The sequence below is a fragment of the Mesocricetus auratus genome, unplaced genomic scaffold (genome assembly GCF_017639785.1).
Source record: "Mesocricetus auratus isolate SY011 unplaced genomic scaffold, BCM_Maur_2.0 Super-Scaffold_100048, whole genome shotgun sequence".
NCBI lineage: Eukaryota > Metazoa > Chordata > Mammalia > Rodentia > Cricetidae > Mesocricetus > Mesocricetus auratus.
In genome coordinates this window covers 3,420,674-3,447,266 of record NW_024429225.1, presented here as the reverse complement: position 1 = coordinate 3,447,266, position 26,593 = coordinate 3,420,674, and the positions used below count along the sequence as shown (strand labels likewise).

General features: G+C 45.0%; 1 protein-coding gene and 1 pseudogene across 2 annotated transcripts in view; one reads left to right on the top strand and one right to left on the bottom strand.

The window, feature by feature from the left end:
• Positions 1 to 26,052, bottom strand: part of Atg14 (autophagy related 14) — a 74,676-nt gene extending 48,624 nt beyond the window's left edge. The window contains exons 1-5 of one of the 2 annotated variants that reach the window (XM_040735807.1): positions 25,788 to 26,052; positions 10,773 to 10,835; positions 7,946 to 7,988; positions 5,211 to 5,292; positions 310 to 547 (exon numbers count right to left, since the gene is read on the bottom strand). In XM_040735807.1, coding sequence (XP_040591741.1) covers positions 310 to 547; positions 5,211 to 5,292; positions 7,946 to 7,988; positions 10,773 to 10,835; positions 25,788 to 26,008 — 647 coding nt within the window. In that variant the 5' untranslated portion in view covers positions 26,009 to 26,052. The remainder of the gene's footprint in view (positions 1 to 309; positions 548 to 5,210; positions 5,293 to 7,945; positions 7,989 to 10,772; positions 10,836 to 25,787) is intronic. The other variant, XM_040735806.1, reaches the window with a different exon arrangement.
• LOC106022489 lies at positions 8,319 to 9,296 on the top strand (annotated as a pseudogene).
• Positions 26,053 to 26,593: the final 541 nt, after the last annotated feature.

The following is a 26,593-nucleotide window of genomic DNA, read 5'->3' as shown; positions in this document are numbered from 1 at the left end:
CTGCTTCTCACACACAACTAGTAAGGAGCCTGGCTGGCACTGAGACGGCATGGCCCAGCAGATGGCCTTTCAGCAGGAGTGAGTCAGCATGGAACCTGGAAGCCTGTGACAGAACACAGGCTGCTCCACCCAGTGTCCCCGCTGCCTCCCTGCCTTTACTGTTTGTTGAGGAAGATAAGAATCAAGTTTCATTGCCAGGAAAACAAGGACCCTAGGAGGAAGTCCAGTAAATTAAGTGCTGACATGCTGGATGGAAAAACCAGTCCTCAGAACCTGGTCCTGCGTGCCAAAGCTGTCTTACTTACTGACCTCACAGAAGTCTTCACTTCATCCATTGGGAAGATGACAGAGGTGAGCTCTAAGATGTGGGACCTTCGCAGACTCGCCAGCCGCTCATAGTGACTCTTCAAGTCAATGGTTTTCTTTTCCACCAGGTCCCCAAGCTTGCGGTTATGCCGCTGAATCTTCTCCTTTTTATCCTGGTGCCGCTGTGCTCGGCTGTAAAGCTTTTGGTTCTTTTCCTTGTTTTTGAGAAGGCCTTCAGAGTCTAACGATAAATCACAAGCCTCCATGAGCCCCGCCTGCCACACACCACTGCCCCCTTCCCACGCTACACGCAGGGTAAAGCCTCAAGAAGAACTTCCCACTAAGAGCCTTCTTGGAGACAGCCTGTGGGTTATGAGTCTGAGGCCTGCGACGGTCACTGTACTGTAGTTAAACTTCGTTTGGGTCAAAACACAAACCAAACTCTAAGACAAACATCTAGGAACCACATTCTCAGGTTCAAAACCAAGCTCAGGGCTTTCTAGGAACACTACCTCTGGACATGTGTGAAGCCAAGTTCTCTACGTCACCATTACCTATCACCTGTGTGATACCTCAGCAATCACCCTACAGCGATAACATTAGCTAGTCTACAATCTATTTATGCCTTTCCTTCCTCTCTCACTATTGTTTCTAATTAACTCTCCCTTAAATGTTGGGGGGAAAGGGGGAGAGAGAGGGGAGGGAGAGAGAGAGAGAGAGAGAGAGAGAGAGAGAGAGAGAGAGAGAGAGAGAGAGAGAGAGAGAGAGAGAGAGAGAGAGAGAGAGGGGAGGGAGAGAGAGAGAGAGAGAGAGAGAGAGAGAGAGAGAGAGAGAGAGAGAGAGGGAGGGAGGGAGGGAGGGAGGGAGGGAGGGAGGGAGAGAGAGAGAGAGAGAGAGAGAGAGAGAGAGAGAGAGAGAGAGAGAGAGAGAGAGAGAGAGAGAGAGAGAGATCGAGATCCTCTTGCCTCGGCCTGCTGACTGGTGAGATTACAGGCATGCGTCACCACGAGTGGCCCTTGCACAATCTTTATACACTACAGTTAACCCCTGACAGTTCTCAAACACAAGCCAAATCTTTAACCTCAAAACTGGCACCGCCACAGCTCCCTTTACCCTGTGTTCAGTGCCTCCATCCTTCAGCTCCTCTTAACGTAGTGACTGGATGAGTGAGTACTGACAGTTACCGTCCTGCAAGCACTCACCCCACACTGTCCCTCAAACACTATCTATCTGGGGCTGTGCCTCCTTTGCTCCTTCTCTCCACTGTTTTTTAGTATTAGCTTTCCATTATTTCCACGATTTTTCTCATTAGCAAGGCTCTGCCCATAAGTGCCCCCTAGACCTGTTCTCAGAGTCTGGACTCTGACTTGTAAAGCATCTGACGGCTCTAAGTTCTTCATACCGGGGTCCACTGATGCCTGTAACATGCACCCAAGTGCTACTGCGGACATGAGCCGCTCCTCTCTCAGGACCCAAGCTTGCAGGTTAGCACAGGACGAGTTTCCTTAGTTTTCTGTCTCCTCTCAGAAAAAAAACAACTCTTTCCCAAGCCAGCTCCATCAGATGTCTTGGTAAAGCATTCTGAGACTTAGTCCCACTCAGGCTTACTTTTACGTTTCATTCCTTCATGCCTGTGATGTCTACTGTCCCTTGAAGTACTCACAAGAACCTGTCTAGCCATGGTTCTGAGCCACACACTTTTTCTGGACAGTGTAAACTCAGTACTTCTCCCAGCACAGGTGACAGGATTTCTGGTATCCCATCTGCAGCTGATGGAATTCAGGGCTCCCTCATCTCCCCCTTGTGTCTCCCCTGAAACATCAAAGCACTCAATACTATTTCTAATCAACTCTGCCGCCAGATCAAGTCCACCTTCAAGTGCACATAACCAGCTCTCCTGGCCATGCGGTTCAATGTATGTGCATCATACTGCACTGTGAACCCTTAGATCAAAGGTTTTGGAGAAGTAATCCACCAGGCTCCATAGTTTCCAGTCTGTGCTCTTTACTGGGCACATGGGGTATTTCAATAACACAGTATAAAGAAAAAGATTACTGGGTAGCAACCTCTTCATCTGTGAGCTTGGGTTCACAAATCACTTCTAGAATTTGTGAACTCCTTTAAAACAGCTTGCAAAAATTGCACAGGCTCTAGAGGGCAGGCACTAAGACTGTAGCCTCCATCTATCAAGCAACAATTTTCAACTCAGGCGGCCATCCCATGGCAACCCAAAGTGAGGTCCGCGGATTGGAGCTGACATCAGTATGGAAATCTACAGTAAGTGTATACAAACTTAACAGAGCAATAAGTAAGCCTAGGGTGGACCCTAGACTTCTCCTGGATTAACAAATGGTCATGAGGTCACACTAAAATACGCTACAGTCACGGCTCTATGACATGCTTTTGTTTAGAGTTTTGAACCCTGCTAGAATGAGCTGATGAAAATGTTGTGCATGCACATGACCAGCACACTGCCCAGCATCGGAAGGCTGGGACACACCGAGCATCGAGAGGTTGCTGGGGGAAATAATGGCAAGTCAATGTTAAGTAACTAGTTCTGGTGCTGCTGCTGAACCAAACACCTGAAGAAGGCAAGCAAAAGTGGGGGTCGCTTCTCCCTGAAGATCCATATCTGTACATCTGCTGCCTTACTGTTCTAGCTGTCCAGCCCGTCCAACATCTCACAAGTACTTCAGGAGAGTAAGGGCCTTCCAAGGGAGCCCTGATACCATCACATGCCACTATGAAGTACCTAATCTAAGTAAGAAGGGATTCATAGACACAATGGGGACTAGTTATGGTGGTTTGGATGAGAATGGCCCCATGGCTCACTATGCATAAATATTTGGTCTCTAACTGGTAGAGAATTGTAGGAGGTGTGACTAGGGGGTTGGGTTTGAGGCTTAAAAAGCTTCCTGCCATTCCCAATGTCCCTGCTTCCTGAGGGTTGAAAAGTGAGCTCTCTGCTGTTCCTGCAGCCACACCAATTAAATGTCTTTCATAAGCTGCCTTGACCTGGTCTTTTATCACAGCAACAAAAAAGTAACTAAAACACTAATTTAACAGCCACTATGATAACGTCAAAAGCATTTATCTATAATGTGAAAACAGTACAGATGTTATATACACGAATTCAGCAAGGGGCAAAAGCCACAGTTTCATGTTTCTCATGAGTAATGAATGTTACAAGTGAGTCCCCAGGCAGACTCTGCCCCTCCTGTCCACTAGTGCGGAACAGCAAATGTGCCCCAGGGTCTAGTTTTACGGTGCTGCTGGTCAAGCCAAGAGCTGAAGACATTGAAAGCACTAAGTGAACTACATTCCCAGCCCCTCCTTCAGACTGAGCACTAAGTGAACTACATTCCCAGCCCCTCCTTCAGACTGAGCACTAAGTGAACTACATTCCCAGCCCCTCCTTCAGACTGAGCACTAAGTGAACTACATTCCCAGCCCCTCCTTCAGACTGAGCACTAAGTGAACTACATTCCCAGCCCCTCCTTCAGACTGAGCACTAAGTGAACTACATTCCCAGCCCCTCCTTCAGACTGAGCACTAAGTGAACTACATTCCCAGCCCCTCCTTCAGACTGAGCACTAAGTGAACTACATTCCCAGCCCCTCCTTCAGACTGAGCACTAAGTGAACTACATTCCCAGCCCCTCCTTCAGACTGAGCACTAAGTGAACTACATTCCCAGCCCCTCCTTCAGACTGAGCACTAAGTGAACTACATTCCCAGCCCCTCCTTCAGACTGAGGCAGTGATACAAGACCACCGCGAAACCCCCTATGCAAACGCCATACTGACTAAAGCAAGCAAGCAGAGACTCGCTTCCCTGAGAAACACTCTGAAAAATGGGGCTGTGCACGACACTCAGGATGAGGAGGGGGGAGGCTAGGGAATTTCAGGCCAACCTGGGCTACAGAGCAACACTCTTTCTCAATTAAGAAACAAATCTGAAGAATGAAATGCTCTAAAACCACAACTTTTTTTTTCTTTTTAAGACAAGGTATCACTATGCCCTAGAACTTGATGTATAAACCAGGCTGGCCTCAGATTCAAGAGACCCATTGCCTCTGCCAGAGTGCTGGGGTTAAAGATGAATTTCACCACACCCAGCCTTAAAATCCAGAACATTTTGAGTGCTAACATGATGCTACAATTTTAATTTACACTTGACTTATTATCAAAGTCAAGATGCAGGCACACTAAAAATACCCCCAGGGTACATACAACACAAATGAATTTCATGTTTAGAGAGCCCCATACCACGATATATCATTTTACATACACAATTACATGTAAGCATAAGAGTGTGCGAGCGCGCGCGCACACACACACACACACACACACACACACGAAATCTGAAATCCAAAATACTTGTAGTTTAAAAGTATTTCAAATTAGGGATTTGATGTTTTGAACCCATAGTAAACTCTTCAAAGTCACTGATAGCTTGTGATGGTCAACACTGCCAACTTGACAGGACCAAGTATCACAGGACACAAACCTCAGCGCGTGTTTGTTAGGAGTTTCTAGGCTGAGTTAACTGAGGTGGGGAGCCCCATCTTGAGTGTTGGCAGCACACTTTCTCGGGGTGGTTCCCAGACTGAACAGAGAGAGAGCACGCTAGGTATGTGCACATTTCTCTCTTCCTCTGGACTGGAAGCCACGCGCCGTGCCCTGCTGCCTCTGCCTCAGGCTCTTGCCGCCATAACTTCCCTCCAGGATGAAGTGCAACCTTCAACCGTGAGCTAATTGGGCCCTCCCTTCTTTAAAGGAGGACTTCTGTCAGAAGAGTGAGTAATCCCCGTCTGGCCCTGCTCTCTCACCATCTCTCTAGCTCATTAGCCCATGGAACTCACTCAGGCCTCTCACTGGGGCTGCAGGGAGGGACATTACTTACTTTTCTTCATTTCTTCATTTCCTTTGCATATTGTTTGCTTCAGCTGTTCAATCCTCATCTTGCATGACATTATTTTCCATCTCTTGAAAAGGTACAACAAATGTCACAAAAGTCAGTCTCATGGAATTATCTGGAATTACTGCTTATTTTCAGGTCTACCTTAGGAGACAGTGAAGAAAAAGCTATCAAAACAGCATTTGTTATAACTGTTTGCACCTATGGTGAATTACAAAGGAAAGTATTTTTCTGGTTCAGTACAGTAGCTGCTGAGAAATTAACAAGGAAGAAATTCAAGCAGTTCTTTCCCATGGGTTAGATAGAGCACAGAGGGAAATTCTTCTGAACTTTCCCTACCAAGTTCATGGCTCCCAGCAGCCTGACTAAGCTGGTGTGGAGGCATAGAACTAGAATCCTAGCACTTGGGAGGTGGGGACACAAGGTGCAGGACTTCAAGGCCACCCTGGGCTACATAAGGCTCTGCTTCAAACCCATCAAAATACAATTACAATACATGAAATAAACGTGCATTTCCCTATACTACCCACATGTCATGGCTAGTGGCTACAGCAGACAGCAGGTTCAGAGTATTTGCATCATCACAAAAAGACTGACTGAGTTCCACCCTCCATGCTGGGCATACGTGTGAGGATACTTAGTTAATTGGCTCATTTGAGGCTGGAAGAGCCATGCTAACACTGGGCTACACCTCATGGCAGCCTGTATGAAGGCTGTGGGGAAACGCTTTTGCTTTTTGCCAGCCTGCCTTCACTCTCACTGGCAAGTTCAGTTCGTCCGTCCTGCTGCTGAGGCGTTCTTTCACTGGCCATAGAGCCTGCTTCCTAGGATTCCAGCACATACTGAAGACACCTGAGACATCCAGCATGGATCATGGACTGAGCAACTACTAGACTCCTGGACTTTCCATGGGGAGCCAGCTATTGTTGGACCAGCTGTACCACAGCCTGTCCGTCACTCTAAAAAGTCACTCTTCTAGACAGGCAGACAGGTCCTATCATTTCTGTTCCTTGAGAGAACCTCAATACACCTGCCCCTATTTTTATCTTGCGAGGACTAGGCTACTGTATACTCCAGCCTGGACTTGAACTCGATCCTCTGCCATAGCCTCTCTGATATACACCAACAGGCTGACGAATCTATAGAAAAGGGTGCGATTTTCGAAGATTTTTTTCATTGGCCATCTTAATTATAATAATATTCACAGCATGAGTCACCTCTGTCATTTTTGTTTTGTTTTTTTGAGACAGAGTTTCTCTGCCCAGCTCATAAATATACATTGTCATAAAAATTATACATAATACCACCTTTAAAAAAATTAACCCTGCCAGGCAGTGGTGGCACAACTCTGTGAGGCCAGCCTGGTCTACAGAGAGTTCCAAGACAGGCTCCAAAACTACACAGATAAACCCTGTCTGTAAAACAAAACAACAAACAAAAATTAGACACTGCAGGAAAAAGGAAATGTGACTGTTGTGTTGACTCCGGCCTCCTCATCGGGGCAAGCTCTTCCTTTGTATGTCTGAGGCATCCCAGAGCAAATGCCAGGCCACCATGGACCATTTTCAGAGTATATTTAAAATACACATACAAAGGGAATGACATTCCCTTACCCTTGTTTCGTTAAAAATTTTATCTCAGACATACTTCCTGTGGGACACATGTATACTAAGCACATTTTTTATATCATTGCCACACTAATTTGGACAGTCACAGGATCCGATTCATTGTGGCATCTCAATACATAAATACCAAAGTGCCTCCACAGGCATGGGTTCTTCTCAGCTCCTGACCTCCTGCATTCATTTACTAACTTTACAGTTTGCTACCCACAAGTCTCTGTGTCTGTGTTCATTTCTTAGAAATTTGCTGAGCACACAGTGTTCTGTAAGCATCACGGACTCCCCCCAAGTCAAGTGTGTCTCTGTGATGCTGCCAACAGGGAAGAGAGTGTCAGAGCCCTGTCAAAGTTCCTCATTTACACGTTTGTATTCCTCAGTTTAGCAGTTAATTTTGTTTTATGTACAAGGTTTTTAAATTAGTTTACTATGCCAAATGCTTTCTTCTGTGGCTTTTTTCGAAACAAGGTTTCCCTGTTTGGCTTTGGAAGCTGTCCTGGAACTAGCTCTGTAGACCAGGCTGGTCTCAAACTCACACAGATCTGCCTGCCTCTGCCTCCTGAGTGCTGGGATTAGAGGTGTGCGCCACCAACACCCGGCTTCTTCTGTGGCTTCTAAAGGTCCTAGCAATACCAAATTACCTAAGTCCACTACCATATTCTTGCTTTGTTTTAAGCTGGCATCTCATGTAGCCCCTGTTGGCTTCAGATCCCCATCCTCCTATCTTCAGCTCCCAAGGATGGGTTCCAGGCACACATCACCATGCCCGGCTCCTCCTGACCCTTCAGTATTTTATGTTTCATCATTAACTTACCTGCACATGTGTTCATTGTGAGCAAGTTTTGCAAAACATGATCTACTTGGTTCTGTAACAATGCCAATAATTATCTTTTATGATGGCTGTATAGTTAAACCGCCTATCCCATTTGGTATATCTCCATGCAATAGTATAGAAGGCCACACTACAAATACACTTAAACACCAGACCACCAAATGTCGTGAAAAACTAAGTTTAAGAATTATTTCTTTAAGCTCTACCACCTTAAAAACATGCAGCCCCACGTATAATGAATATTAGTTTAAATACGTCTTGGAACTTACCAACTGATCTGTTAGCTGTTTCCCTTCCATAGCTTTTAGTACTCTATATGGGAAAGAGACAGATTGAAGCTGTTAATAAAAAGCTTATAAAGTTCAGAAGATTCATATCAATGTTTTAAAACGTATTATCTATATGGGTGTTTTGCCTACGCGTGTATGCCTGGTACCTAGGGCCACCAGAAGAGGGTGTCAGATCCCTCTCCTGAGACGAGTCACAGACAGTTGTGAGCTGCCCTGTGGGTGCTGGGAATGAAAGCCGAGGGAGGCCTCGTGAATTCAAGAGCTGCCAGAGCTCTTAGAGGCTGAGCCGTCGCCAGTGCCGACCTTCCCGTGTGTTTCCAATACTGGCTGCTGCTGTGTGCCCAGGCCAGTCATGAATGCAGCCTTCTCAGTATAGGTGCATACTGCCTGGCTAAAGCGTCATCTTTTTAAGGTGGGGGCTTGGAAAATTCTGGAAATATCAAAGTGCTTCTTAACAAATTATTTCCCAAATGCTTCATTCCTCACAATTTTTCATTTCTTCCTTTTCTACCTATAACATTAACAAGAGCCTTGCTCCTAGTAATGAAGTGCTCTGGAAAAAATTGATTTTGTGATGGAGTAAGCTAGAGTAACTGCTGGGTCAAATATACTTAGGCAGGTTCTTATGAAGCATACTTTTCACAGAGGATTTTCTTCTGCTCACGAATGTGTTTAAGAGGAGCCCACTGGCAGTCAGTCTGAGGATTCGTAGGGACAGGACTGCCCCTTTAGTCTGAGGATTCAGTAGAGTTAGTCAAAGAAATGAATGAAGACTATGATAAAGATTCATGAATCCATCAGCCCTAAGAGAGCTCCCTAGGTGCTGTGGATGGGAAGACCATGAAGTCTGTTTCTAGAAATAAGTTGTTGTGGAAGTTGGACCCACCGGAGCAAGCAAAGAAAGGTGGGTTTAGTTCCTGCAAACACATTAAATTCAATGTTTTGGGTTTATTTGGCAACTGAAGGAGTTAATTCTAAGAAGCATCCAGTGGAGCATGAATTGGAAAGAATCAGAGTCTACATGAACAGAGTCAAAGAAATAACAGACAAGAAAAGGGCTGCCAAGCTGACAGAGGCGCTGCCTCGAGATTTGTCAAAAACGCACTCTGGGCACCAAACAGAAAACACACCAAATGCTGCTAATAAAGGAAAAAGTAAGCATTTACCTTCTGGTTCTGATGTACATGTTTTCAAAAAGTACACCATTTTTATCAGTTTGCAAAATAGGTAGTTATGTGGCAATGCAAGGTTTAAATGGATTCCTTTTTAAATTCATATATAAACTTACACTTTAAAGCTGTGATACTGAATCTTTTTGTTGTTGTTGTTGTTGAGAAAGACTGTTTTTATTGATTTCTGTATAAAGCATGATGATGTTTTTAATATTGTAAGGTATTCTATAAGCAATTCGGAAATCCAAATATTCTTTGTAAACTTTTTATGAAGTGTGCCGTCTGTAGACTGGAGTTATAAGGACATCTGTTTTCACTAATGACAATAAATGCAATGACTTAAGTACTGACTTTGTAAGCCGGGCGTTGGTGGCGCACGCCTTTAATCCCAGCACTCGGGAGGCAGAGGCAGGCGGATCTCTGTGAGTTCGAGGCCAGCCTGGTCTACAAAGTGAGTTCCAGGACAGCCTCCAAAGCTACAGAGAAACCCTGTCTCGAAAAACCAAAAAAAAAAAAAAAAAAAAAAAGTACTGACTTTGTTTTCTGTTTAGTTAGTTCAACATGTTTCTTTGATAGAGTAATTGCTTTCTTGATAATCAAAGTGTAAAATTGAAAACTTAAGGCTGTACTTGAATTCTTCGTGTTCAATTTAAAATAAAATATTACCAAAAAGAAAGAGCCCATTGTGGAAACACTGGCACATATACCAGTCGTCTCTACCAGTGAAGATATGTCCACACTGGTCCGGTTTGGGAAGGGTCAGCAGAGGGCCTCAAGCGATGGACAAGACATGCATGGAGAGGAGTAGTCCTTAAAAAGGTTGAGCCATCTCTCCAGCCCTTATTTTTACTTTTGTTTTTAATACAGGCTCTTGCTGTGTACCCAGGTTGGTCTTGAACTCAGCCTTCTGGATATAGGTGCATACTGCCAACCCTGGCTGAGGTCAAAGGCCGCCAGGCACCACACGACAGCTACCAGGTCAGTTTAGGCAGAAGGTTCTACAGAAGAATCCTCAAGCCTAAGAGGTAAGGGAGTCACAGGGTGCTGGCTATCAACTCAGAGTCTTGAACCTCACTTAGATTTACTTCATCAGGGTATCTGAGGCTAGGAGTCCAGGAATCTGCATCCTAAAACATATCTTGGCTACTGAATTTTGACACCTGGAGCTTTACTGCCCTAAACTGATTACCAAAAGAGACACTGCCCTTCACTGGTTACCAAAGAAGATAAAGGGAAGTGGTGAGGTCCTGTGGGAGCCGCCTCTGTGAACACTAACTTGGGTCTCACATAATCTGCTGCTGTGGGACCACCTGACACCATCAGTGAGTAGGGCCAAGGGTGACTGCCCTGTCCAAACACCACGCCATTACTGTGGGAAGGACTCCAGCCTTGGGCCACGAGTTTCTAGAAACTTGGAATTCTCTCCTGCTTCACCCCTCTCAGACTACTCTCCAGCCTTTCCCCACACTTTAAGAGTCCGATGCTCCACCCACTGAACTACCAGGGTGTGCTTCCCGGCACCTTCAAAGATAGTCTGCTAAATGAGCTGGCAATTCACATATCAGCACACTGCAGCAACAGATTAAACTAAGTGGCCACAGACAACCTCTACAAATTAAAGAATAAAAACTTACTCTTTCTGAAATTCTTCTTGTTTTCTCTTAAGCTGGCTTAGCCTTTCCTTCTTGTCAATAAACCTGTAAGAAAAAAAACCTTGGTTTATTTACATGTCCTCCTCCCCCAAGTTTAATGAGACTCCTACCAATTATTGAGGTGATCACTTCTGCAAACTCCTGTGGAAACACCTTATCCTGAAAGTAAACATGTTCTAGATTGGGTTTGTTTGTTTTTATTTGTTTGTTTGAGACATGGTTTCTCAGTGTAACAGTCATGGCTGTCCTCGAACTCACAGAGATCCACCTGCCTCTGCCTCTGCCTCTGCCTCCCGAGTGCTGGTACTAAAGGTATGGAATTATCAACTTTAAAGTTCTTTCCTGGCTTTATAAAGTAAGTTTGTAGATTCTATCCTGCACTTCACCACTGTTTTCCAAAATACATGTTTCAGAATACTAACATGCACTTCTGTTGTTTTTGAGACAGGGTCTCACTGTATACCTCTGGCTGGTCTAGAATTCCCTATGAACACCAGGCTAGGCTTGAACTTTCAGAAACCTGCCTGCCTCTACCTCCCAAATGAAATGAAAGGAATGCATGACTACGCAGAGCAACACTGATATGAATTTGAATACAACAAAGTTGAAACTTCCATTACGTAAAGAATCTTAAGTTGCCAAACTCAATTTTTTTTTTTTTTTTTTTTTTGGTTTTTCGAGACAGGGTTTCTCTGTGGCTTTGGAGGCTGTCCTGGAACTAGCTCTTGTAGAGCAGGCTGGTCTCGAACTCACAGAGAGAGATCCACCTGCCTCTGCCTCCCGAGTGCTGGGATTAAAGGCGTGCGCCACCAACGCCCGGCTGCAAAACTCAATTTAATCCTGCTTTCCTCTATATAACTTCTAAAGTAGGAATAGTCTTCATGACTCTCACTGTCAGTCACCGGAAGCTTACAAGTTAGTAAAGGAAGGTGTGCCACACTACTGACTTTTTCCTAGACTGTTAGTCTTCTACTGATAGCACTTTCATTTTCTTCTGGCTGCTTCACTATGGGTTATTTTTCTGTTTCAAGTGGTAATTTAGGATAATTTACCCCTCTCTTAATTTTAAAATTTATTTGACACATTAGACATTAAAAAGCAGGGCTGGCTCAGTGGTTAGGAGCACTTGTTCTTGCAGGACCCACGTTTGATTCCCTGCCCCCACAATCATGTAAATCCAGTTCCAGGTAATCCGAGGTCCTCTTCTAACCTACACACATACCAGACACACACACCACAAACATAAATACATGCAGGCAAAATACTCATATACGTAAAGCAAATCTAAATACAATTTTTTATTTTATAACTTACCAGGTGATATTTTTATACATTAAATAGACTGTGTAATGTTCTCATCTGGTTAAGTATATCGATCTCCTTATCTTGTCTTTATGGCACAGATAATCAAACTCTTTCAAGATTTAAATCTATCTTACGCAATTATCTACAGTCATCCTACTATACACCAGGACTTCCAGGACTTATCTAACTATAACTATAACAATAACTATAACTATAACTGATCAAGCTTTTGGCATACTCCCTCCTTCCCAGCCTCTGTAACTACATAGCATCAGAAGCTCAACTGAGACAAACTCTTAGATCACACATGCAAGTAAGACTGTAGGACACTTATTTCCTATGCCTGGATTCTTTCATTTAATGCTACAATCCTCAATTCTAATCATGTTAGAATGCTCCCTTACTCCCTTTTTTAATAGAATGCCAAATTATATGCCTACAATCTCTGATAAGGTGTACTTTTATTATCATTTAGTTTAAAACTTCCTTGCCCCATAATTATTTAGAAGTGTCATTCTGGTTTCCATATTTGTGGTCAGTTTTAGGTAGCTTCTTGTTACTCTGTTCTTTGTTAGTTTTGTCAGTTTTTGAGACAGGATCTCACACATAGCCCTGATTGGCCCGGAACTCACAACAGAGATCCACCTGCCTCTGTCTCCCAAGTGCTGAGATTAGGTCTTATTACTATTTCCTAGTTTAATATCGTTAGTCACAGACTATACTCCATGAGATTTCAAGGTCTATATTTGTTCTGTCTGTAGAAGTTCCATACACCTGAAAGAATATTTCTATAGCCATCGGGTACAATGTATATAACTGTCAGAGAGTTGAAGGTGGCTGATAATCTCTCTCAGATCTTTTTTGTTTTGTTTTGTTTTGTTTTGTTTTGTTTTGTTTTGTTTTGTTTTGTTTTGTTTCGAGACAGGGTTTCCTGGCTGTCCTGGAACTTGCTTTGTAGACCAGGCTGGCCTTGAACTCACTGAGATTCACCTGCCTCTGTCTCCCTAGTGCTGGGATGACAGGTGTGCGCCACCACCACCCGGCTCTCAGATCTTGATCGTCTTGATCTGTGTTGTTCAATTTGGTGTCCACACAACACATACAGCTACCAGACACCTGAGGCTTGTTACGTAATTAGGATTTGAGGGTGAAAGCGTGGCCAGCATCATGGAAACAATTAGGAAATGAGCAAATAACAGCTAACATGGTCTTTGGTGTTTCCTGAAATCCCAGCATAAACAAAAACATGGAAAAGAACCACCATCATGGGGGGGGGGGGAGGTCAACACAAATAACTCTGTAATGCTCATGTTTCATACATACCAGATACTTACCCCTAAATGGCTGGGATAACATGATCTAATCATGACCTAAAGCATTGCAAACATACAACATATACCAAACAAAGAAACAAAGCGCAATTTTGTACATGATAAGTTAAACAACTCAGAATACCCCCACCACTATAGAAATCACCACTGGACAGCACTAAGAGTCCAGTAATAATGGTGGCAACTTCACAGAGACTCAGCAATTAGGCAGTCATTTACCATGTGGCTCCAACACAGAACACACACACATCCTCCTGGTTCCGAGAACTGCTATACACCATTCTACATGTGTCCCCATGGTTCCCCTGCCTGGCAGGGGACAGTAAGCTACATATGGTAGTCCATGCCTGCCATTCTGTACTCAGGAGACTGAGGCAGGAGGCTCATGAGTTCCAATCCAGCTTGGGCTAAAGGGTAAGATTTGGGGAGACTGAGACTAAAGTGGCATTTGCTTTGACTTCAACAAAGGCAACCGTGACTATATTCAAACTCAGAGCCCTCAAGTGAGGCAGCAGGCTGGCGTGGAGGATACCATCTTGCCTTCATGAGCTATAAAAGTGAGGTAACACACAGATATAACCAGAAAGTCTATAGTGTGCTGGCTGAGTCTCATGGGCTTTCTTAGAAAATGTAATGAGCCAGGCGGTGGTGGCGCACGCCTGTCATCCCAGCACTCGGAAGGCAGAGGCAGGTGGATCTCCGTGAGTTCAAAGCCAGCCTGGTCTACAGAGCGAGTTCCAGGACAGCCTCCAAGCTAGAGAAACCCTGTCTTGAAACCCGCCCCCCAAAAATGTTATGAAAAACAAAACAAAAAACCACTCACTAAAACAACAAAACCTTAACATACAGATGACAGCAGGAATAATAAAGCAAAGATAACAATAATAAGCTAACCTGATACTTCATCAATTATGTTATCTTTCATGAAAGAAATTAAAAATCGGTAGTGCTAAGAAAGAACAAGACAGAAGCTGGATGATGATGCTGAACACCTTTAGTCCCAGCACTCGGGAGGCAAAGGCAAGTGGATCTCTGTGAGTTCGGGAACAGCAAGGTCTACAGAGAGAGTTCCAGGGCAGGCTCCAAAGCTACACTGGGAAACTCTTGTCTTGAGAAACAAAACAAACAAAAACAAAACCCAAGGCAAGGCAGCCCTACGAAAGCAGCAAGGGTAAACAGGAGGGCTGTGGCTGCTTGGCACCTGCTCACCTGAACACTCACTCATCCATTCTCCCCATCCTCCACTCCACTGCTCAAAACTATGGGTTCCTTCCACCATCCTGTGCTCTCTCAATACGGTTTCCAAGAAACAAGAGAAAACCCACCGCCACACTCAATGAAATGTTAATGAGTTATCTTTACGATGTGGGAAGGTGGACTGGTATTTTACGTAGTGTTTTGCAAGTCGATTAAATGTCCTAGGTTATCTTGTTATCTCTCCCCATTGCAAACATACCAAGACTGGATTATTCCCTGCTGGCTAGCACAAAGTTGCTTACACAAGCCCTTACTGGCTGTCACACTGCTGCACCCAAGGCTCACTACTGCCAGGAACAGGACAGATGCACACCAGTGTGGTCTTTACACACTTTTTCACTTTCTGAGAAATCCTTACAGATAAACAAGACACTGGCCAAAGAATATTCATATGCCAAATTTCCTCTAGAACATTTCACAAATGTATCACCTCCCCAAGAGTTGATGAGGGAACCCATGACTCCCCCAGTTCTGAACATGTGTCTTTTTTATCCTCTTGACTGGTATGTCATTGTCAAAGGCTGGGCACCTTTAGGGCCAGTGGCGCCTTATTGTCCTGCTACTCCCTGTCAACACCCTTCGTCCATTTTCTATCATCTTTTTCCTTTAAGGATTATTATCACCAGGCAGTGGTGATGAACGCCTTTAATCCCAGCAGAGGCAGGCGGATCTCTGTGAGTTTGAGACCAGCCTGATCTACAACAGCGAGTTCCAGAACAGGCTCCAAAGTCATAGAGAAACCCTGTCTCAAAAAACAAACAAAAAAAAAAGCTTATTGCAACAGAAATTAGGTCTTTTGTCACTCTTGGTAAGGTCATGCTTTTCTTACTCTGTTTTCCTACTGCTTGTGAGAATTCTGTCACAGCCTTTTGTTGCGACTGTTTAATGACTCTAGGTGTGTTGTTTTCTAAAATGAATCTGCCAGTGAACTTTGTTTTCCCTTCCAAGTTAAAAAATGCTGTTTTGAGACAAGGTCTCACCAAATAGCCCTGGCTTGACTTGAACTCACTATGTGGTCCAAGACCTGAACACACAGAAATCCTTGTGTTTCTGTCTCCTGGGTGCTGGGATTAAAGGTGATGACTTCATGGCACAAACTTATATTCTCAGATTCAGATATATCTATTACATTCATCCTTACTCACAATTTTAGAGGATATTCCTATAAAAGAAATCATTCCTTTAAATTGACTGTTGTTCCTTAAATTCTTCCATAATTTTGTGACTTTTTCCCATTAAAAAGCATGTCCTACTGCTATGAAGACACACTATGACCAAAGCAACTCATAAAAGAAGGCATTTAATTGGGGACTTGCTTATAGTTTTAGAGGCTTCTCAGTCCGTGAACATCATGACGGAGAGCATGATGGGAGCAAGGCGGCACTCAAGCAGGCGTGGTGCCAGAGAAGCAGCTGAGACTACGTCCTGATTCTCAAGCAGCAGGCAGAGAGAGAAAGACACTGAGAGCTACGTCCTGATTCTCAAGCAGCAGGCAGAGAGAGAGAGAAAGACACTGAGAGCTACGTCCTGATTCTCAAGCAGCAGGCAGAGAGAGAGAGAAAGACACTGAGAGCTACGTCCTGATTCTCAAGCAGCAGGCAGAGAGAGAAAGAAAGACACTGGACTTGGCATGGGCTTTTAAACCCTTAAAGCCCACCTCTGGCGATACACCTCCTCCAATAAGACCTCGCCTCCTCCCTACCCTGACAGCTCATCAACTGGGAACGAAGCATGCAAATGCAGGAGTATATGGGCCAGCCTCATTCAAGCCACCAGGCAATCTTTCAAATCAACCGTCAAACAGGAGAAGGTGTTCACATAGAAGTCAGTGTGGCATGTGGACACAGCGGCTCAGAACTCCAGGAACGTCCTAAGAGTGATACCCTTCTACACTGCGGTATGAGGATGACTGAAAACAGCTGTTGGGGAGGACAAGCATTGCAGGCTAAGGAAACTCTGCTGTGTGAAGTGTTACTCTGGGGCTTGGAGAGGTGGCTCAGAGGTTAAGAGCACTGACTGTTCTTCCAGAGGTCCTGAGTTCAACTCCTAGCAACACATGGTAGCTCACAACCATCTGTAATTAGATCTGGTGCCCTCTTCTGGCCTCCAGGGGTACATGCAGGCAGAACACTATACATAACAAATTTTTAAAGAAGAAAAGTTACTCTGAGCCATGCCAGGGCTTTTTAATCCTCTAAGCAGCTAGCTAATGATAAGACTATGACACTAGACAGGGCAATAATTAGGAGACTCCTAAGTCTACTGATTCCCCAGTCACAATTGTACTCTGGGATTACCACAGAGAAGTCTGAGAACTTTTTATTTTTTCCCCAGAGTGGCAAAAACTGTAACTTCTCTAATAAGCAACCAACAGTCTGAAAAATAACCAAAGCTCTCAACCAGTTAATTCAGTGCAAGGAACCAAAGAACTAAACTAAGACATGAGTAAAAGTTTATGTCTGAAGATTCAACTACAGTCGAGGTATAGTAGCGAAATGTTAGGAACCATTTCAATGGTCAATGGAAAGTTAAATGACCTTGTGCTGCCATGATAAAGTATTTTATAGTCAGAAATGTCACACTCATGACCACAGACATTACAGGCAGCTGTGACTCACATGTGGTGCTGGGCTAGGATGGGGTCCCAGGCAAGAGCAGCAGCTCTCAACAGTAAGTCGTCTCTCCACCCCTACTCATTTGCATTAACACCAGGGGGAAGACATGCTACTCAACAGTTAAATTACTTATACATCCCTCTTGAGGTTGGCACACACTATACACACAGACGCATAATTCCTGTAAATTTCTTAGGTTCTTTGAGAACTTACACCCTCCAGGTCCCTTAAATTGGGGAAGGGGAGTGAGAATTAATAGCTTTCTGGTCAATGGGAAGGAACTTTCCTCATCCCTAATTTCAACACATGTGGTAGAAGCCTTCATGACAACTTTCGGCTGCAGAAACATGGCAGTGAGGCATCTCAGGCAAGTCAGAGAGTGAGAAGGAAGAGGCACAAAATGGCTAATTACAGAGACAGATAAAGAACTAAATGTTTCTTTTAAAAATTATTTTAATTTATAATACAATAAATAAAAGACCTGGAGACTAATATTAGGGCTCACACTTCAAGTTGAATATCAGAAAAGCAAAGCAGCTGACCACTAGCTTCTTACCTCTACCTCAGGTTGAATGGGCTGATCCTGTCTCCACAAGCTCTCAGCAAGCCTCAGACTGTAACTTCTCCTCAACATGGCTGGAGAATGAATGCCCGATACTGACTACTGAAGTCCCTGCTTCTATCTTTTATAGCTTCTATCTTTTATACCCCTCTAGTGCTGGCATTAAAGGCATGTGATCTGTTACTCTTTTAGACTTATTCAATCTCATGTATCCCTGGGTGACCTTGAACTCAGAGAGATCCGTCTGCCACTTAATCCTAGTACTAGGATTAAAGGTGTGTACCACCACCTTCTAGCTTCTGGCTGCTGGGATTATAGGTGTGTGCCTGGCTTCTATGGCTTGTGGCTGACTTTGCTTTCTGAATCCTCAGGCAAGTTTTAATAAATCATAAATATCACCACATTCAGTTTTTTCCTTAATGCATGTATATCTGAATACCATGTGCATGCAGTGTCCAGGAAGTCAGCAGAGGGCCTCTGGAACTGGAGGTTGTGAGCTACCATGTGGTGCTGGAAATCAAACCTGGATCTTCTAGAAAGGCAGCCAATGCTCATAACCACTGAGCCATTTCTGCAGCTCCTCAAACTAAATATTTCTTGAACTTTGATCTACCATGGTAACAGTTAAACAGTTACTAGCCATCAAAGTACTTTAATTGTGTTTCTTCTTTCATGCTGGAACTTGAACCCAGAGCCTCACAAACACTTGGCACATGCTGTACAGTGAGCTAAGCCCTAGCCCTTCTCACTTGAACTCAAGACAAGAGGGAAGAGATGTGCAAAAGCAGAGGCTCTGCTCCTATCCAAGAGGACATCGTGGTGTGAGGAAACAGGGTAGAAGGTACAGCCCAGGGTGGAGCAGCGCTCGTGCCCTCACGCAATGGCTGGGACACTTCTGTACCACCTGCCCATAGGACGAGAGAAACCCAGAGACTGTGCTCAGAAAACAGCACACAACCTTGTCAGAACCCATGATTCCACATCTCACTGAAGCACAGCACGGAACCAAGTGGAGACTAAGGGACCACACAGCGGGGATGACAATCCTCACCCTTGCTGTCTCTGCAAACACAGAAGCAATAAGTCACTCCCTTCCACGCACTCTGAATGAAGACGGCGTTGGGTAATTAAGATAGGAAAATCCCTTTTTGTTGTGCAGATTGCAAATAAAAATAAGGAGAGATCTTAATGTTGGATTTTTAAAAATGCTTATAGTTATAAAGGAGCAATTAATATTCCATACATTAACATGAAAGATGTTATTAAGTCCAAAATATTAAGATCTGCAAAACAGCATTGTTGTGTGGTCTCATCTTGGCATGCAAAGTAAAATATTAAAGACTATACCCCACAGAAGTGGGCCTGTTATGGGGCTGTGAGACATATATCAATGATTAGTTCAATATCTTAAATGCTCAAATTCTGTACTTACACTTAATTTTCTTTTTTAAAGGTGCCCACTCGTGTATGATTCAAAAGACTTGAATTGTGCTTCATCTTGTGTGTGTGAGCAGGCTGTCGTGGAGTTATCTCCAGGTGGAGGACTCACAGATCACAGTGCTCGGTGAGGCGGATCAGCCCCACGACACTCACAAGCATGGTGCAAGAAGACTTCGATTATCAGCAGAACTGAAATGCTCGGTTCTAAGATTCTCGACTACATTGGCGCTGGACTACTGGCTCTAAGCAGGAGGAGACCAATCAAGTCTAAAACACCCACCAAACTGTCACATAGTAGTCTTGACCCCTAAAGCATTCTCTCTCTGGCAATTCCTAAAGGAAAACCCCACCTCGGTGATATGCTAGCACTGCTCTGTCATGCTCTGTCATACTCAGGTAAGTGCTAACCCTGCGTAGTGTCATGACATCAACTAAGAACCTCCCTATCACCAGCAATCAGCAAGCCCAAGACTAAATTCAAAATCAGTTATTTGTCATGAAATGCTAAAAGCCTCCAGTGCTTTAAAGAGATATGACTATGACAGGCTTTGAAAACAGTGTCAAAATCCTAACAGAATCCTCTGAATGCTGGACCTGGGGAGTACTTGACGATGGCAAAGGAGCGGCTGGGGGGGGGAGTCCTCTCACCAGGGATCTTCAGTGGCAGGATGACAAGCCAGAGGCACTGGCTCTCCAGGCTTGATGCCAACCTTTGGGTAATTCATTAAAATGGACGCGGCCCTTTAGATACATCTGAAGTCTAAGGAAACCAAAGGTTTTGCTTCCCTGTTTTACACACCTATGTACACACAGGAAACACAGTTCAGATGTGCGAGTGAACTTGAGAAACAGCATAGCCCAGGATCAAGTCAGCCACCAGCTCACAGCCTCATCCTTAAAACAAGTTCATAATTTGAGAGGGTGTGGCAGGGGGAAAACTGTAATAATGAGTGGGAAAGCCTTTTATAAATTCTAAAAGGTCTTATGATACCTATTGGAAACAAGTGGTGTTTTCTTAACCAATCTGTATCTGTTGATGGAATGCCATTAAAAAGCTGAATGGGACAGGAACTGAGGGTTTCTGGAAGGACATCCATGCAACAGAAAGACTAATAAACTCGCTTCAGCTGCCTGCAGTACCGAATTCTCAAGACAAGAGAGTTCTTCCCCCATTATAAGCAAGGGGCTTGTTACGTGTTCTTGTTACTCAATCGCTACAACACTGAATACATTTATCTCCGTTCAACAACAGCACTAGCTGGGACGGAAGAAGTGTCTCAGGCTGAGAGCACTGGCTGCTCTCCCAGATGACCTGGGTGTGCACCCCAGCACCCAGCTACAGTGCTCACAACCGTCCATAGCTCCAGCTCCAGGAGGTCTGACACCTTCGGACTTGAGGGCAGCAGGCAGGCACATGGTACAGACATACATGCAGACAAAAACCATATACACATACAAAAATAACTTTTAAGGAAAAGTCTTAGCAAACACAGACTCTTTCCTGTCAGCCAGTCATCTAACACCTCAGAAACTATTTCCACAGGACAGAGATGGACAACCAAGAAGATACTGGAAGAACACAGGTATCTAAATGCAGTTTGGCCATGCCATTCCGTTGAAATCTATGGTAACCCTTTAATCTAGCTCAATTTGGGTAGTCCCTATATTTCTGCATCTGGACAAAACAAAAAAAAAAGTAACCTTGTATTTCTAAGTTATCAGTGAAGGTAACACAGCATTGTACCTATGAAAGGACTTCTAAAGCCTCACCAGAGCCGGGCGTTGGTGGCACACGCCTTTAATCCCAGCACTCGGGAGGCAGAGGCAGGCGGATCTCCGTGAGTTCGAGACGAGCCTGGACTACCAAGCGAGTTCCAGGACATCCTCCAAAGCCACAGGGAAAACCTGTCTCGAAAAACAAAACAAAAACAAACACACAAACAAAAAAACAAAAAACAAAAGCCTCACCAGATGGCAGAAGTCAGGTCTTTCTGCTCCCCACTAGAAGACCACTTGCTCCTAGCTCAGCAGACAGAGCCCCAGCCCATGCCCCCACTCCTAGTGTTCTACCTACTGAGAAATGATCAACAAGTGCTTCCCAGGTTAGAGGAAAACCATTACTCAACCTGTCAGTTTTCTGTTTCGTAACTGTGCTATTTTGGGAGTGAGATAAGCACATATCCAGAAAAATTAGGCTCCTGTTAAAACAGCATAAACACCCAGTAGCACAGATGCAGAGAAGACTTTCTGAGAGAACTGTTGCTTATCAGAGTGGTGAGGGGATGAGTTCCTCTTCATCCTGCGTGGGAAGGTGCAAGTTAAAGGGTGAGTGAAAGGCAGAGAGTAAAACCCGTGCTGCTTCAGACAAGAGGCAAGGCAAAGGTGGGACCAACAGTGTCCTGAACAATAAAAAGAACTCTTTCCATGTCTGTCAGACTCATACCGTCTCCAATAGTACCTAAAGACATGTTATCTGGGTTTAATGCCTGTATAACCTCAGAATCTTGGCATTTGGCAGGCTAAGACGGGGAGACTACCCAAATTCAGGAGTAACCTGGGTTTCATAGTTCCAGATCACTTTCTTATAACCAAAATACAATGACACATATTTCTTTCACAGGACCTAACTGCCATGAGAGCTACAACTTTACTATCTAATTTTCCCTAATTGCCAAACTATTAAAACCACATATTCAGCTGGTCTAGGTTAAACAAGGGCTGTACTGTGAGGGCTTAAGTGTACCAGATTTTATTTCCAAGTGGATCCTTAGCCAGACGCTTTTCATGAAGTTAAAAGGAAAAGGGGACTAAAGGCGGGCACAGAATACAGAACTATTTACAGATAATGAAGACAGTAGCACAAGCAACCTTTGCTCTAAATTTGAGTCAAACCCTTGAGAGCAGGCTGGCCATTCTCCTCAGCGACTTGGCAGGGTAGTTGATACATGCACTGGAATCCAACAAGAAAACCTAAAAACAGCTGGCTACCAGGCCAGGGGGGCTGGCTTTCAAGAAACTCTTTCATCCTATTTCACCCTGGGTCATGTCCTAGAAACACAGGAAGGCTGACGCACTGCTTCTGAAGGCACACACAGCTCCAGAAAGAGGAGGATGGGAGTGAAGGGAAGCTGCCAATAAGCCACTGTGGTGGTCCTGTGAGGTGCAAACGGGTGAGGCGTGCTCTTCATTTCCGCTCAGTAGGAGAAAGAGATCCACTCTAAACACGCCCCTCCAGAAAATTCATCCTAATACTCAGTCAAGAATTTCTATGAAAGATTGTGCTTGCTAATTTGCAATGCTACAGATCAAAGGAAGGCTTTGCACATACCAGGAAAACATCTACCACCCAGCCACATTTCCAGGACTGTTTTAAAAGTAGTACTACCTCACCAAGAAAAAAAAAAAAAGTAGTACTACCTCAACCATGCCTATGTGCTATCCCCTGCCACTGAGTTGATGATGTGACAGAAAAAGAAGTTGTGCCTAGTCGAACAGTGGTGGCTCACACCTTTAATCCCAGCACTCAGGTGGCAGAGGCAGGCGGATCTCTTTGAGTCTGAGGCCGGCCTGGTCTACAGAGTGAGTTCCAGGACAGCCAGGGCTGTTACACAGAGAAATCCTGTCTCAAAAAAAAATAAATAAATAAACAAAAAACACTCCTTCCCCCCAAAAGAAGAAGTTATGTCTTCATGGAAAGCCATCTTGGGTACTGGCATTTTACCCAAATAGCATTACACATGGAGGAGGCATCATGTCACCACAAAATCACCAGGCTGATGTGACAGCAAACGGGAAGATGGAAGTGACAGCCTTGCAGAGGACGATCAGGATGTCACACTTAACTTCAGAAGTGACCACTCTAGATGTCCACCAAGAGATAACGAAAACACAGTACGCATACATATTGAGATTTTATTTGGTCATAAATAGAAAGTATGAGGAAAATGCATGGAATACAGTATTAAGGTAACACTGTCACAGAAAGACAAATATTGAATACTCTCACTCATATGCAGATCCCGGCGTGCGCGCACACACACACTGGCTCTTGCTCTCTCGAACTGAGAACCAAAAACCAGAAAGGAGTTCATGGGGCGGGGGTGGGAGGGGTGGGCCCCCCTCGACTGAGGCTTTAGGATATGGAGTGGAGGGTGACATAACTCGTGATATCATCTTGGAAAAAGAACAATGACAGCAGAAAAGTTGAAGTGAAAGTGAGTGGGAGCTCAGGGAAGGGAGGAGACACAAGATACAAGAATGAGTATGTGTGAAATGCTGCGAGAGGGCTGGGCATGGTGGTGCACACCTTTAGCTCTAACCCTGGGAGACAGCGCAGAGTTCACCAGCAGCCTGGTTTACAGAGTGAGCTCTGAGTTCACCAGCAGCCTGGTCTACAGAGTGAGCTCTGAGTTCACCAGCAGCCTGGTCTACAGAGTGAGCTCCAGTGGCTTAGACTGTACGATGAAAGGACAAGATTCAGGGCAGACTTTGAAGAGACAGAATTTGTAGATGGGATTAGAAAAGGTGCCTTAATGAGGACTGGAAGGGGTTTAGCTTGTTTTGGGCCTGAATAAAGGATGGTGTTGCAATTTACCGTAGTGAGATGTGAAAAACAGATTTTTTAATGGAAAATTAAAAGTTCAGATTGTCATGTTAAAACAAAGATTAACTATCACAAACTTAAAATACAGGCGATGAAAAGAGGGGGGGAAATCAAATACAGATGTTGAGCAGCTGTGTTCTGGCCATCTTCAACATCTAGACACTACTAAGATTACAAGAATAAATCTTGGGCAAGCCGGGCGTTGGTGGCGCACGCCTTTAATCCCAGCACTCGGGAGGCAGAGGCAGGCGGATCTCTGTGAGTTCGAGACCAGCCTGGACTACCAAGTGAGTTCCAGGACAGCCTCCAAAGCCACAGAGAAACCCTGTCTCGAAAAACCAAAAAAAAAAAAACAAAACAAAACAAAACAAAACAAGAATAAATCTTGGAAAGTGTAGATGCTAAATACTTGGTAAGGCTCAACAACGAGATATTCCCACCTCCTACCTGGCATTCTTAACAGAGAACTGGTTTAATTTTTAGAGCCGTCACTTGGGGCAGCAGCCCATGATCTAAAATCATCAAACCATCCGTAAAGCACAGCAGTGAACTAAAAAGATTTTGTTACACCAATATCTTCAAAAGAAAAAGGAATGAGCCCCACCCACGATCACAGGACTACTGAGAACTCAAAACATCCCCAAATCTCCATGTTATATAGTTTAGCAGTTAAATGCACAGGTATGTGGACCCAGGTGTTTGGGTTTAAATTCTGTGTGACCCCGGGGTCAAGGCACTGACTAATGTACAAATTTCCTCAGCACAAGTCAGTTGGAGATAACTTACGTGGTTGCTATAAAGGAATAAATTCTCCAACTTCAATGCAAGAAAAAAATACCTGTCTTATGTAGGCATAGTGACACATGCCTTTAATTTCAGCACTTGGGAGGCAGAAGCAGGTAGATCGCTGTGAGCCAGGCCAGCCTGGTCTATATAGTGAGTTCCAGAACAGCCAAAGCTACATAGTGTGGCACTCTCTCAAGAAAAACAAACAAAAAAAAAATCAAGCAAACAAAAATTACCTGTTTTACTATCATTTGAAACTCATTGTTGAAACAAAGTTAGGAGGCAAAGATTCTTCGGCTATGCATTCAATTTTTCAATTATCTTAATTCTGCAGGGCGTTGGTGGCGTACGCCTTTAATCCCAGCACTTGAGAGGCAGAGACAGAGGCAGAGGCAGGCGGATCTCTGTGAGTTCGAAGCCAGCCTGGTCTCCAGAGCGAGTTCCAGGACAGGTTCCAAAACAATACAGAGAAACCCTGTCTCATTTAACAAACAAAAAAATTAATTCAGAAGAAAGTCTAAATATTTTACCAAACTCTATTCTTTTAACTAAAGGCACATTGCAACTCAAAGCACATTCCCAAATCCCCAGTGTCACAAAATCACCCGGGGTTACAGAAGATGAGGCAACCTCCTAGTCCTCGCTCACACCTTCGAGATAGCTGACAAGGTCCACCTGTGACACAGAGCCCAGGACCCAATCCCTCCTGACCAGTTAAGCTCTCTGCCGGTCCCTGGGGTGGAAAAGCACAGACGTCTGAAGATGGGAAAAGACCAAAGCAAGCTTCTGAGTGGGAATGCAGCAGAGAGCGGGGGCTCCTCCACACAGCAGCAGAGACGTCTCCAGAAGGACACTATTTCCCTTTCCCTAGAACCCAAGAGGGCGGTGGACAAACTCTCTGGTGGGTGATGGAGAACAGCGACCTTCGCTCACCTGGCTCCCACCCCCACCCTGCCCAGCTTTAACAAAGCGCCGGCGCAGAAAGCTACAGTCGCCGGGCTCGGGGGCCGGGACTGGGCTGTCCGGGCTCCGGCCTCTGGTCGCTGGGGCAGAGCAAACACAGAGGCAGAGACAATAGGGCCGTGGCGGCCGCCGTACCTCTCCTTGTCGCGGCCGTCGAAATAGACGAAATCACCGCTCTGGACGCACTTGGCGCAAGTCAACCGCCGGCGAGTGGTGTTGCACAGCGGACAGCGCTCGACCGCCACATACAGCCCCTCGGCGTCGTCCACCGAGTCCACCAGGTCCTGAGGTAGCGCGCGCGGCCCGAAGCCAGGAGCCTCGGGCGTCCAGGATCCCTTCCCACTGGGAGACGCCATGATGGCCTGAGCGCAGGGCCAGTCACGTGGGACTTTGTTTTCATCCAGGTGCATCCTGGGCACGGAGGCGGGGCCTGGAGGCCGGGGTGGAGCCTGGAGGCCGGGGCGGAGTTGGAGGGAGGAGGGCGGGGCGGGGCTCGGAGGCCCGGGGCGGGGCTCGGAGGCCCGGGATGCTGGATCCTCCGAGGCGAGGCGAGGCGAGGCGGCTGTGCAGTTTGGCCCACTGAGTGGAGCTGTGCGATGCCAGTGTGTTATGCAAAGCGTAGCAATGCATACCCCCAAGCATTCTCTGTGAAAGGCGCGAGCATAACAAGGGAATTCATTTCATTCACCGAGGTTACGTTTTTAGCTAAACTTTGCGAGAAGCGAAGTTGGGAAAGAGTTGTGCCTCGGAATTAGCTGAAGTTGGACACACCTTTGTTTGACTCACCTTCCTCCTTAGTAACTGTGGGATTTGAAGAAAATCCCTTAACACCTCTCTCTACCTGACTTGGTCCGAGTTCGTGGATATAATTGCTGTGCCTCCATAGCCCTGGAGGGTTCATCAAAAACAGCCTACCCAAACTGAAGGTGGCAAATCAATGT